The following is a 14,020-nucleotide window of genomic DNA, read 5'->3' on the forward strand; positions in this document are numbered from 1 at the left end:
TAATAATTCTGCACTCCCTGTATATTAGTAGTTATAGTCTTGTACATAGGCGGCAACAGAACAAGAAACATAAAAAAAAAACTGGTCAGTGTGTGTCCATGCATTTTTTTGCTGGTTTTCTGCATGGATCTGTGCCAAAAAGCCATGAGCTGAAAATGCTAAAAAGGGAAAATTGGTTTAAAAAAAAGTGTCAAAAAGCATCAAAAACCACAAAAAAAACATTTGTGAAAACACAGTTAAAAAAAAAAAGATGTGCAGATTCTGCACTGAATTTTGTAGTCAGGTATTTAAAATCCATCCGGTGAACATACTCTAATAGTAGTTATATTCTTATACATGGGGTCAGTATTAGGATACCTTCACATGCGGCAGATTTTGTTGCAGAAATTTTCTGCAAGTGAAAATCAGTTCCATTCAACTGCATATGGATTTCTGCAAGCCTTATTCATGTGAACAGATTTTTAGTGGTAGAACATTTTTGTAACAAAATTTGCCATGTGTGAAGGCACCCTTACAGTAGTTATATTCTTGTACACAAGAGGCAGTATTATAGAAGTTAATATTCTTGCACATAGGGGGCAGTATTATAGTAGTTATATTCTTGTACATACGAGGCGGTATTATAGTTGTTATGTTCTTATGCATACGAGGCTGTCATGCCCTGCTCTGACTATGTGCGGAGGTCGGCCAGATTAGCAGCACGTGTTTAATTTTTTGTTTTGTTTTGGAGTCGTGTTAGATCCGTCTCCCTTCAGGTGCACTGGGTGGGGTCATTGGTTTAAATCACACTCAATCCCAGTGTTCAGTGCAGGTTATAGAAATCAGTCTGGCCTTGGAAGCAAGGAAGGAAGGATTGTCTGTTCCGGCTCAGATAAGATAAGTTTGGTTTCTGTTTTTGTGGTTTGCTGTCTAGGCTGTTTGTGTTACGTCTGTCCCCTCCAGGTTCTGAGGGAGCAGGCTGTCCTATTCCCCTTTCACCATCTCAGGGATTCTAGGGTATTTGCAGCCCAGGCACGAGGACACATTATTCCCACCTTAAGGGTCTGAATGTGGGCTGAGCAGTATAGGGAGAGTAGTTAGGGATTTGCTAGGAGGTGACCATACCCCAGCTTCTCGCCTAGAAACTTGTTGCTTGGTTTATCTGCGTATCTGAGATCCTATCCGCCGTGACATTATAACCCACCAATACTTTGACTGTCATTGCTCAGCGGTTTTGTGATGGCGTCAATTGATGCGCTAGTTGACCGCATGCAGGGATTATCCCTAGAGGTTGCGGATCTGCGTAATTCGGTCACACGGTGTCAGAATGCTCTGGCATCAGGTGCAGGTCAAATTTGTCGGGAGCCTAAAGCCGCTCTTCCTGATAGATTTGCAGGGGGTACGGATGACTTTGTCCGTTTTAGAGAGTCAGGTGATGAAAGTCAGAGGATTGGTATAATCATTTCTCTGCTTAAAGGGAACGCGCAATCCCGGACCTTTTCTCTGCCGCCCGGTTCTCGGGCCCACCGGTCGGTGGAAGAATTTTTTAAGGCCCTGGGATTAATCTACGATGACCCAGTAATTTATTACAGGGTGAACATACTGCGGAGGCTTACTGTGTTGAGTTTAGGAGATGGGCTACCGAGTCAGAGTGGAATGACCCCGCGTTACGTAGTCAGTTTTGTCAGGGGTTATCCGAGAGATTGAAAGATGCCCTTGCTTTTCATGAGTACCCAGATTCTTTGGAGAATGCTATGTCTTTGGCAGTACGGTTAGATAGACGTATTAGAGAGAGGGGTAGGGCTCCCTCCGTGCAAGGGATCCCTTCTGTGAGTGGTTTCGTCTCTACTGCTTCCCAGAGTGATGTTACAGGTAACTCTGGGGTAGGGGAGGAACCCATGCAGCTGGGTCAGGTTTCTTTCCGTTCTGGTAGTAGAGACTTTAGGAAATTGCATAAACTATGTTAATACTGTGGGAAAAGTGGTTATTTTATTTTTGCTTGTCCTTTTGTTAAACCGCATGTTGATGAGAGAAAGAAAAAAAAACTTTCCTGACTCTTGGTAGCGTGAATGGTGTGGTGGAGCAGGCGGGTATGCAAGCTCCCTGTAATACCCATTTTCTCCTTCCAGCTATGGTGGCGCTAGACTCAAAATAATTTTTTGTTGAATTATTCCTTGACTGTGGTGCTGGGGTAAACCTTATTGACTTTCTTTTTCTTCAAAATCTGGGCCTGAGTACTTGCACTTTAGAAAGAGAGATTCCGGTTTTTGCAATTGATTCTTCCCCTCTGTCTCAAAGGAGTCTCACTCATATTGCTCATGGTATTCACTTAAGGGTGGGTGATTCACATGTTGAGATTATGTCTTGTTTTGTCATGAAGGATTTGCCGGCTCCTATAGTTTTGGGGTTACCATGGTTGACTAAACATGACCCAATTATAGATTGGCAAGCAAGACAAATCATTGGTTGGAGTGAATTTTGTTCGGATAATCGTCTTGGCACATCTATCTCTGGTGTGTCCACTACGGCTTTACCTCAGTATCTCTCTGATTTTGCGGATGTCTTTTCGGAGGGTGGGGCTCAGGAATTGCCCCCTCATCGTGACTATGATTGTCCAGTTAATCTCATCCCAGGGGCTAAGTTGCCAAAGTCTCAGCTTTACAATCTTTCTCAACCCGAAAGAGAGGTCATGCGGAAGTATATCGCCGAGAGTTTGGCAAAAGGTCATATTAGGCCATCTAAGTCTCCGGTGGCAGTAGGTTTGTTCTTTGTTAAAAAGAAGGATGGATCGCTGAGACCTTGTTTGGATTTCCAGGAATTGAACTGTATTACGGTCCGGGATCCGTATCCCCTACCTTTGATCTCCGACCTTTTTGATCAGATTGTTGGAGCCAAGGTGTTCTCCAAGTTGGATTTGATAGGGGCACGCAGTTTGTCTCCAGGTTTTGGAGGGCGTTCTGCTCTCGGCTTGGCATTCAACTTTCGTTCTCTTCGGCTTTTCATCCGCAGTCGAATGGACAGACAGAGCGTACTAATCAAAACCTGGAGACCTACTTGAGGTGCTTTGTGGCTGAGAATCAAGAGGACTGGTCCTCATTCTTGTCCCTAGCAGAATTTGCTTTGAATAACCGTAGGCAGGAGTCCATGGGTAAGTCGCCATTTTTTGGCGCATACGGTTTTCATCCTCAGTTTGGTACCTTTTCTGGGACTAGTTCCTCTGGGATGCCAGAGGAGGAGAGATTTTCTTCTGCCTTGTCTTCTATCTGGCGGAGGATCCAAGTGAATTTGGAGAAGATGGGTGAGAGGTATAAGCGAATGGCTGACAAGAGACGTGTGACTGGTCCGGACCTGTGTGTGGGTGATCTGGTGTGGTTGTCCACTAAAAATATTAAACTGAGAGTGCCATCTTGGAAACTGGGTCCAAGATTTATTGGTCCGTACAAAATATCTGCGGTGATCAATCCAGTAGCGTTTCGGCTGGATCTTCCGCAGACTTGGAGGATCCATGATGTGTTCCACAGGTCTTTACTGAAAAAATACGTGAAACCGGTGGAACCATCACCATTGCCCCCTCCTCCTGTTCTGGTCGATGGAAATTTGGAGTTCGAGATCTCCAGGGTTCTCGACTCTAGAGTTCTTCGGGGTTCCCTTCAGTACCTGGTACACTGGAGGGGATACGGCCCTGAGGAGAGGATGTGGGTTCCGGCGCTGGATGTCAGTGCCAGCCGACTGGTGAGGGCTTTTCACAGATCTCAACCGGATAAGGTTGGTCCGGGGTGTCCAGAGGTCACCGTAGAAGTGGGGGTACTGTCATGCCCTGCTCTGACTATGTGCGGAGGTCGTCCAGATTAGCAGCACGTGTTTAGTTTTTTGTTTTGTTTTGGAGTCGTGTTAGATCCGCCTCCCTTCAGGTGCACTGGGTGGGGTCATTGGTTTAAATCACACTCAATCCCAGTGTTCCGTGCGGGTTATAGAAATCAGTCTGGCCTTGGAAGCAAGGAAGGAAGGATTGTCTGTTCCGGCTCAGATAAGATAAGTTTGGTTTCTGTTTTTGTGGTTTGCTGTCTAGGCTGTTTGTGTTACGTCTGTCCCCTCCAGGTTCTGAGGGAGCAGGCTGTCCTATTCCCCTTTCACCATCTCAGGGATTCTAGGGTATTTGCAGCCCAGGCACGAGGACACATTATTCCCACCTTAAGGGTCTGAATATGGGCTGAGCAGTATAGGGAGAGCAGTTAGGGATTTGCTAGGAGGTGACCATACCCCAGCTTCTCGCCTAGAAACTTGTTGCTTGGTTTATCTGTGTATCTGAGATCCTGTCCGCCGTGACAGAGGCAGTATTAATTATATTCTTCTACATAGGAGCAGTATTATAGTAATTATATTGTATATAGGAGCAGTATTATAGTAATTATATTGTATATAGGAGCAGTATTATAGTAGTTATATTCTTGCAGACAGAGGACAGTATTATAGTAGTTATATTCTTGTACATAGGGGTAGTATTATAGTAGTTATATTCTTAACCAATTTTATTTTTATTGGTCATATCATGTGCAAACATAAGTATACTGACACAAAATCCATTTTACATCAATACACATAAAGAATGAATCGTAGAAAGCAGAAATAAGACATATCACTTCAGCTACATCTAGCAGTCTGCTCAAAGCAGTAATGAATAAAGACATCATCTTTTCATGAGCACATGGACCATAACTCAAATATCAGAATAGATACACAACAATATAAATGATAAGAGAAAAAGTGGGGAGACAAACATGAGGAAAGAGGGGGAAGGGGGGGGAAGTGGGGGGGAATGCTCTAATTGGCAGGATATCTAAAGTTTTTCCAGGGAAGCCAAGTTCTCAGAAACTTAGCACGAGTATGTGATTCCCAATGGGCCAGTTCTTCAAACCTATATAATTGGTCTATTTTTCCCATCCATCTCAAGACAGTGGGAGGTTCGGTTTGTCTCCATAAAAGAGGGATTAAGAGTTTGGCAGCTGTAATAAGTATAGTAGGTAAATCTGTTTTAGCTGGGGTAAGCGATGTGTTGGGGCACCAGAGTAAAATCAACTTTTGATCCAGTACAATGGAGGTAGAGCAAATCTTATTCAGCTCACTTTCTATCTGCTTCCAATAGGGGCATATAATGGGGCAATTCCACCATATGTGCGAGAGAGAGCCGATGCCCGCTCCACACCTCCAGCAGACCTCAGGAACCTCCGGGTTGAGTCCATAAAGGAACTCAGGCGTCTTGTACCAGCGGATGAGCAACTTGTACGAGTTCTCCTGAATTTTAATACAACGACTGAAGCCGTGTGAGTGGGTCAATATAAAAGCTTTCTCTGGGTCAGACAATTTAATGGATAGTTCTTTTTCCCAAGAACCTATGAAATGAGGTTCAGAATATGTGGTAGATAGTAATTCCTTGTACATCATAGAAAAGGGTCTGCTGGAGGGCCGAGCGGACCTCAGCCTCCGCTCCAACCAAGTGGGAGAGGTAAGGTGAGAGGTCTGTAACTGCAAAATCTTAATATCTCTTTTAAAACTATTGAGATGAAGGAATGCTATTGATTTGACCCTAGGCAATCCGAGGATCTTCTCCCAATCCAACCCTCCCCCTGTTGACATCACATCCTGTAAAGTGTGATTTCTGAGCAAAGCCCATACTCCAGTAGCATCTGGTACTGTAGGATTAATAAAGTATTGCAGGAGATGTAATGGAAGATCGGGGCTAGGGAAATTAAGTGTCTTGGAGCTATATAACATAGACCAGGTGAGTAGTACCCCTCTCCACAACAGTGGTAATCTAGAGGCTGTGGGGGAACATGGGCGAATACCCCACAATATTAATCTTTCACGGTCAGTGAGTAATGCTCGTTCTAAGTGTGAGCAAATATTTCCAGAATGATCTGAAAGGAGGCCCATACCTCTACACATAAGGTTAGCCTTATAGTACCCATGATCATCAGGATAGTAGTTATATTCTTGTACATAGGGGCAGTATTATAGTAGTTATATTCTTGTAGATAGAAGCAGTATTATAGTAGTTATAGTCTTGTACATCGGGGCAGTATTATAGTAGTTATATTCTTGTACATAGGGGCAGTATTATAGTAGTTATATTCTTGTAGATAGAAGCAGTATTATAGTAGTTATAGTCTTGTACATCGGGGCAGCATTAAAGTAGTTATATACTTCTACACATAGGGCAGTATTATAATAGTTATATTCTTGTACATAGGGGCAGTATTATAATAGTTATATTCTTGTACATAGGGTTACAGAAGAATCCATGTTCTATAGCTGTGTCTAGTTATAATACCTGGTGCCACTGGGCGTCACTCCACTGCTCGATCATCACTGGGTCGGGGTTAAACACCTTCACAGGTTTCTTTTTTTCTGACAGTAGCTTAATGAGAACTTCATACTGACAGCCGCAATCATGCCTAGCTGCATACCTGTACAGAAGGAGGGAATGCTCCATGACTGAATATATCACCACGTACAGTGTATATGTGGAATCCTACTGACCAGTCTCTGATCACGATATCTGGTTGTACAAGGTCCATAAGTTTCTCATCATATCCTATTTTCTTGAGGTTGATAAGCTGAGATTTCTTGCAGGGCCTGGAAAGATGAATAATCTTATTTAGGCCTACTGCACACGACCGTATGGCTTTTTCATTGTTTTGCGGTCCGTTTTTTCCGTTCCGTTTTTCCGTATGGCATATACAGTATACAAACAAATGAAAAAAATGGCGTGGTATTAAACAGGCAGGAAGTGCTCAAACCCATATGCAGTTATGCATGTATATACAGGGGAGCAAATCCTGCACTTGTGGCCCGTTGCTAATGGCGATCCCCAGCAAAAAATGCATACAGTGGACATCCATCCATTTTTTTGCGGAACCATTGAAATGAATGGTTCCGTATACGGAATGCAAAAAACGGCCCGTTAAACGTGCAGGAGGCCTAATATTGGATGTGAGCTCTATGTCCCTCCGATGAATGAACAGGTCACTGTCAACAGCAGAATAAGTACAATGATCACCTGAAATACTCTGTGCTGCTGAGGTCCATGAAGTTTCCAACCAATAACCTTCCACTTATCTCTGTTCGACTCTTCATGTTTTGAAGCTGATTCTATCACATGCAGCCCTGTCCTCACTCACATCACTGAAGTAGAGAGGTCACTGTCTCCCATAATATCAGAACAACTGTCTCCTGAAATACTTTGTGCTGCTGCTTCCTTACACTATGTATTTATGTTTCTCTGTCATATTCAGCCCTGTCTTCACTAACATAATAACATAAGTAGACAGTTCACTAACCGCACAACAGTACACTTTCCCCCTGAAATACTCTGTGCTGCTGTGTGATTAACATTTCTTTTTCGGGAGATGACTTGTAACTGGGAATGTTGTGATCCCTTGGGTGCTAGATCGTAATGACAATATTACATCACCTGACACATTTCTGCCTTACTGTTTACAGACAAAACCAGGAAGTGTCTGATAAATTTGGTAACTTAGGGATCTTACCCATAAGAAGTAACAAAATATTTGGTAACTTCATCATTTGGGAAGTCTTGTCCATGGGTCCCTGGTAAATCTTCTGTTGCCCACCAATCTCCTCCATTTTGCTCAATGTTCCAGAATTTAAACCCTTCTAAAAGCAGAGGAACATAAAATCAGACGAGTTATGATATATAAAAAGATATACAGAAATAATGATGAATGACCCCAAATCATCATTTTGTTTGTGCTTGGCGTCCCATCAGCATATCACATAGAACCAGGCCCAGACTAGGCTAATAAAACAGCTGTGCTACTCCGCACAGGTCACCCCAGTCCACACACATAACCATAGGTGGCGTCTTTCTTTCTCAGTCTCCATGGTGATCGTTCCCTTTCCCTGTTCAAGATGGCACCATCATTCTTGGTCCCCAGAATGGAACCCTTCTAATTCTTCATCCACAGCATGGCACCTCCCTAAATTTTAGTTCCCATCATGGCTTCCCTCTCATTCCTAGTTCTCAGAAAGGCTGTCCTTTTATTTCTAGTCGCCAGCATTGCCCCGCCTCTCATTCCTAGTCTCCACCATGGGTCAGGGTCCCCCCTCATTCCTAGCCCTTAGGCCTCTTTCACACGGGCGTTGCGGGAAAATGTGCGGGTGCGTTACGGGAACACCCGCGATTCTTCCGCGCGAGTGCAAAACATTGTAATGCGTTTTTCACTCGCGTGAGAAAAATCGCGCATGTTTGGTACCCAAACCCGAACTTCTTCACAGAAGTTCGGGTTTGGGATCGGTGTTCTGTAGATTGTATTATTTTCCCTTATAACATGGTTATAAGGGAAAATAATAGCATTCTGAATACAGAATGCATAGTACAATAGCGCTGGAGGGGTTAAAAAATAATAATAATAATTTAACTCACCTTAATCCACTTGCTGGCGCTGCCGGCATCTAGTCTGTCTCCTTCTTTGCTGAACAGGACCTGTGGTGAGCATTCATTCCAGGACCTGTGGTGACGTCACTCCGGTCATCACATTATCCATCACATGACCCATCACCATGGTAAAAGATCATGTGATGGATCATGTGATGACCGGAGTGACGTCACCACAGGTCCTGGAATGAATGCTCACCACAGGTCCTGTTCAGCAAAGAAGGAGACAGACTAGATGCCGGCAGCGCCAGCAAGTGGATTAAAGTGAGTTAAATTATTATTATTTTTTTTTAACCCCTCCAGCGCTATTGTACTATGCATTCTGTATTCAGAATGCTATTATTTTCCCTTATAACCATGTTATAAGGGAAAATAATAATGATCGGGTCTCCATCCCGATCGTCTCCTAGCAACCGTGCGTGGAAATCACACTGCATCCGCACTTACTTGCGGATGCTTGCGATTTTCACGCAAACCCATTCACTTCTATGGGGCCTGCGTTGCGTGAAAAACGCAGAATATAGAGCACGCCTTAGGCCCCTTTCACACGGGCGAGTATTCCGCGCAGATGCGATGCGTGAGGTGAACGCATTGCACCCGCACTGAATACCAACCCATTCATTTCTATGGGGCTGTTCACATGAGAGGTGATTTTCACGCATCACTTATGCGTTGCGTGAAAATCGCAGCATGCTCTATATTTTGATGTTATAAGGGAAACCATGTTATAAGGGAAAATAATACAATCTACAGAACACCGATCCCAAGCCCGAACTTCTGTGAAGAAGTTCGGGTTTGGGTACCAAACATGCGTGATTTTTCTCACGCGAGTGAAAAACGCATTACAATGTTTTGCACTCGCGCAGAAAAATCGTGGGTGTTCCTTTAACGTACCCGCACATTTTCCCGCAACGCCCGTCTGAACGAGGCCTAAGGGTGTGGCTACATTTCATGTAATGTTTGTCAATGGTGTTGCAATGTGACACACAACATGCTGTGAGTTGAGAATCGATTTTGTATCTCATATTTCGTGCAACTTTTTCTCTATCAACTTTAGTGGAAGTCACTTGACTCGCCTATGACTTACCTGTGATTTCACTGCCAAATGACAGGTCTAAAATAGTCACTCAGACAAGTTGCAACTTTACTGTGACACATGTCGTTGTGTAGCTGAATCCTCAGGATGCCTCCCCTGATGTACCTTGCAAGTCTCCTGCTTACTTCTGCCTGGTAATGTGGCACAGCCCAGACAATTCACGTTGTATGTAATTCGAAAATTAGCTTAAAAAGTGGTTAAATGGGGGGGTCTGCTTATAGTATAAGGCCGCCTGCGGGTGCAGGTGAATGCACATAAGATCCACACAAATTTCTCGGCGGATTTATGTGCGTTTCTTCAGCCTATCTGCACCAAAATCCGCAATGTCTAATTGTAGATTTGATTCCGTTTTGACAAAGTTCTCACTCTTGCTTTGAATAGGGTGAAATCCGTAGCCAAAACCACAAACATAATTAACATGCTATTTGCATGGAAAAAATCCGCAAAGTGTACGTGAGATTTGTGTAATCTCATACACTTTGCTGGTACTGTAATACGCTGTGGTTTTTCCACACAGGGATCTACGCAGAATAAAACGCACATATTCTGCAACGTGCATTAACAGGACTGTATGTATTTTGCAAAAAATGCAGATCTGATGCGAACCAAAAATACGAGAAGGAGAATTACAGAATATTTCGGTGTCTGGATGTGGGGGGGGGGGGGGGTCGTATTCTCAAAAGGAGGTCTTCAAGAAAAGTTTCACTATATATGCTATATTGAAAAATACTCAACTATGGTTTTGAGAATGTAACTCCAAATCATGCAATCATACAAAGCTGCATTCAGAACCCTGCTGGATGATCTGCAGCTGACAGGTACATCCCTCACAGCATATCTGACCTCTCATGCTGTCCTTGACATCTCCCACTCTGCCCTGCAGCAGAATATGCTCTGAAGAAGCACAGAATCAGCAAGTGGATAGTAGAAAGATGTGCAGTAATGCAGGTTGGGAGCGAAGAGCAACCCAGCAGAAGTTTTAATGCAGCTCTGGATGTGAATATACTCTGAATAAGTATAAAACATGCGCAGGAATAGAAGAGTATTTGCAAAGCAACTCAAGATCTCAACTGTCATATGATCTTCACCAGTTAGGTGAGGGATTAACACATTACCTGCCTCTAAAATGATTGTGGACATCTGGCTTTACTGTGACGGCTGCTCCCACAGTACACAGAGAGCTACACGACAGTAATGGGCGTGGTACCTAAACCACTTTCCCACAGCTTTTCCAGAATACTGAATGGCAAATGTAAAATAAAACAATTGTGGGGTGCATTACTCAGAGCTAGGAAACTCCAGAAACTTAGGAAAGTTGAATTAGACTAGGGCTACATGGCCATCTTGTTTGCGTGACAGATGTTATGCCCAAGTATCGCAGTGCAGCAGAGCAGCCACAGAAATGAATAAGGTCACAGCATGATTTGTAAGTTGGCTGCGAGCACCCAAATAGTAAAAAAATACAGCGGGGTTGGATTTTTTTCTGATTATGGAATCGTGGTTGCAGCAAATTTGCAGTCTCGTTGCGACCCCATTATTTTCTATGCGGACCAAAACTACGGTCGTATGCATGAGGTCTAAGCCTCCAGTCTAAGGCCTTTTTCACACATACAGTACAGACCAAAAGTTTGGACACACCTTCTCATTCAAAGAGTTTTCTTTATTTTCATGACTATGAAAATTGTAGATTCACACTGAAGGCATCAAAACTATGAATTAACACATGTGGAATTATATACATAACAAACAAGTGTGAAACAACAGAAAATATGTCATATTCTAGGTTCTTCAAAGTAGCCACCTTTTGCTTTGATTACTGCCTTGCACACTCTTGGCATTCTCTTGATGAGCTTCACTTCACAGGTGTGCCCTGTCAGGTTTAATAAGTGGGATTTCTTTCCTTATAAATGGGGTTGGGACCATCGGTGGCGTTGAGGAGAAGTCAGGTGGATACACAGCTAATAGTCCTACTGAATAGACTGTTAGAATTTGTATTATGGCAAGAAAAAAGCAGCTAAGTAAAGAAAAACGAGTGGCCATCTTTACTTTAAGAAATGAAGGTCAGTCAGTCAGCCGAAAAATTGGGAAAACTTTGAAAGTAAGGGCTATTTGACCATGAAGGAGAGTGATGGGGTGCTGCGCCAGATGACCTGGCCTCCACAGTCACCGGACCTGAACCCAATCGAGATGGTTTGGGGTGAGCTGGATCGCAGAGTGAAGGCAAAAGGGCCAACAAGTGCTAAGCATCTCTGGGAACTCCTTCAAGACTGTTGGAAGACCATTTCAGGGGACTACCTCTTGAAGCTCATCAAGAGAATGCCAAGAGTGTGCAAAGCAGTAATCAAAGCAAAAGGTGGCTACTTTGAAGAACCTAGAATATGACATATTTTCAGTTGTTTCACACTTGTTTGTTATGTATATAATTCCACATGTGTTAATTCATAGTTTTGATGCCTTCATAGTCATGAAAATGAAGAAAACTCTTTGAATGAGAAGGTGTGTCCAAACTTTTGGTCTGTACTGTATGTGATGGCACACGTGACAAGAGGGTCAGCGAACATGTTTGTGAAGGATCCACGTTTGGTCCATGTGTTCATTGTTTTCCCTCCATGTGTCATCCGTTTTCTACAGACGTTAATAGGCTGAAAATTCATTTCCAGAGCATCCTACCAATGGTACTTGAAAACCAGGGACTAAACACAGATGGCATCCATGCTGTGTCTGTGGTTTTCATCAACCCATAGACTATAATGTGTGTGAGGGATAGAGCTCATGCACACGGCCGTTGCCCGGCCAATATGTGGGCACCGGCCGTGTGCACCCCGCATCACTGATGCAAACCCATTCACTTGAATGGGTTTGCCATCCGGAAGGTGCTGTGCGGAACGGAAGCACAGAACCCCACTGAAACACTACAGAGTGCTTCCGTGGGGTTTCTTTCTGTGCCTCCGTACCGCAAAAAAAAAAAAACATTTTTTTTGCAGTGCGGATAGATTACGAACCCATTCAAGTTGAATGGGTCTGGATCCGTCTGCGGAATCTGCACGGATGTTGCCCGTGCATTGGGGACCGCAAATTGCGGTCACCAATGCACCGAACGGCCGATCAATGGCCGTGTGCATGAGCCCATAAAAATAGGGCAGTCCATGGAAAACCACTGATGCGTGAATGCACACATTAAAGTCAATGGCTACGTAAGCCGCCTGTGGAGACCATGGACTGCGTACCTTCATGATTCATTGACATGTGAAAGAGGCCTTACCTGGGGATCCCAGGAGAGGGATGAAAACAGTAACATTGGGCCCCAAAGCTAAATGTAAAATAGGGCCCCACTCAGAATACATTATCACCCATGGTGGAGTGGGGTCCCTAAGCTGCTGGGCTGCAATAGTAGTCACCCCTGTAAGTCAGCCCATATTCTGGACAAGTGACATTCCTTTGACCGATGCTGTAACTGCATTTCTCACCCATTGCACAGGGATTCCTCAGTAAATTCTGTTTCTTGCTGGATAAATAGTAAAACTGCTTCCAGTCTTTAGGGGTTCTCACGCACTCCTTAGAGATGTACCCCATATTCTGACATTTTAATTTCCACAGTGTTGGTGAGTTGATAATGTCCCTCCACAGGGTACAGACCAATGTGCAGTGACAGATCAAGTCTGTAGTTGGCACCAAGGACAAGATCTGCAGTAGAACCTCCTCCGGAAGAAGGGTAGAGTCCGAAATACTGTGTGAGACACAAAAATAGTGGAGCTTAGATACACCGCCCAGCAGATAGTATCAAACATGATAAGCTTCAATACATCAGTTCATAAGACAGAATCACACATGACAGGCTTAGATACACAAGCCCAGAAGATACTATCACACATCACAAGCTTTGACACTTGGCACAACATACAGTATCACATTTGATATGCTTAGATACACAGCTCAGTAGACAGTATCACACATGATAGTGCATGTCCCACTACGTGATTGTGGGCACCACAAACTAGTTTTATTGTCATATATTATGCCTGTATGCTGTACTTCATCTCATGTCATATTCTCCCATGTCACAATGTGATTTTGACATGTAAGATCCTTTACACAGGCCTAGTTAGGGTGCACTACACTAGTTTCTCCACAAGATGGGGCAGTGTTACAGTGTATATATACAGTCAGGTCCATAAATATTGGGACATCAACACAATTCTAACATTTTTGGCTGTATACACCACCACAATGGATTTGCAATGAAACAAACAAGATGTGCTTTAACTGCAGACTATCAGCTTTAATTTGAGGGTATTTACATCTAAATCAGGTGACCGGTGTAGGAATTACAACAGTTTGCATATGTGCCTCCCAAAAGTAATGGGACAGAAAAATAATCATAAATCAAACTTTCACTTTTTAATACTTGGTTGCAAATCCTTTGCAGTCAATTACAGCCTGAAGTCAGGAATGCATAGACATCACCAAACTCTGGGTTTCATCCCTGGTAA

The 14,020-nt window shown here is 43.5% G+C and overlaps 1 protein-coding gene across 1 annotated transcript in view; it reads right to left on the bottom strand.

Annotated features, from left to right (window-relative positions):
- Positions 1-14,020, bottom strand: part of LOC120999523 (F-box only protein 44-like) — a 40,218-nt gene that overhangs the window by 13,705 nt on the left and 12,493 nt on the right. Inside the window, exons 2-5 of the mRNA XM_040430465.1 lie at positions 12,998-13,257; positions 7,527-7,653; positions 6,517-6,612; positions 6,308-6,443 (exon numbers count right to left, since the gene is read on the bottom strand). Coding sequence (XP_040286399.1) covers positions 6,308-6,443; positions 6,517-6,612; positions 7,527-7,653; positions 12,998-13,257 — 619 coding nt within the window. The remainder of the gene's footprint in view (positions 1-6,307; positions 6,444-6,516; positions 6,613-7,526; positions 7,654-12,997; positions 13,258-14,020) is intronic.

The sequence above is a fragment of the Bufo bufo genome, chromosome 1, assembly GCF_905171765.1.
Source record: "Bufo bufo chromosome 1, aBufBuf1.1, whole genome shotgun sequence".
Classification (NCBI taxonomy): domain Eukaryota; kingdom Metazoa; phylum Chordata; class Amphibia; order Anura; family Bufonidae; genus Bufo; species Bufo bufo.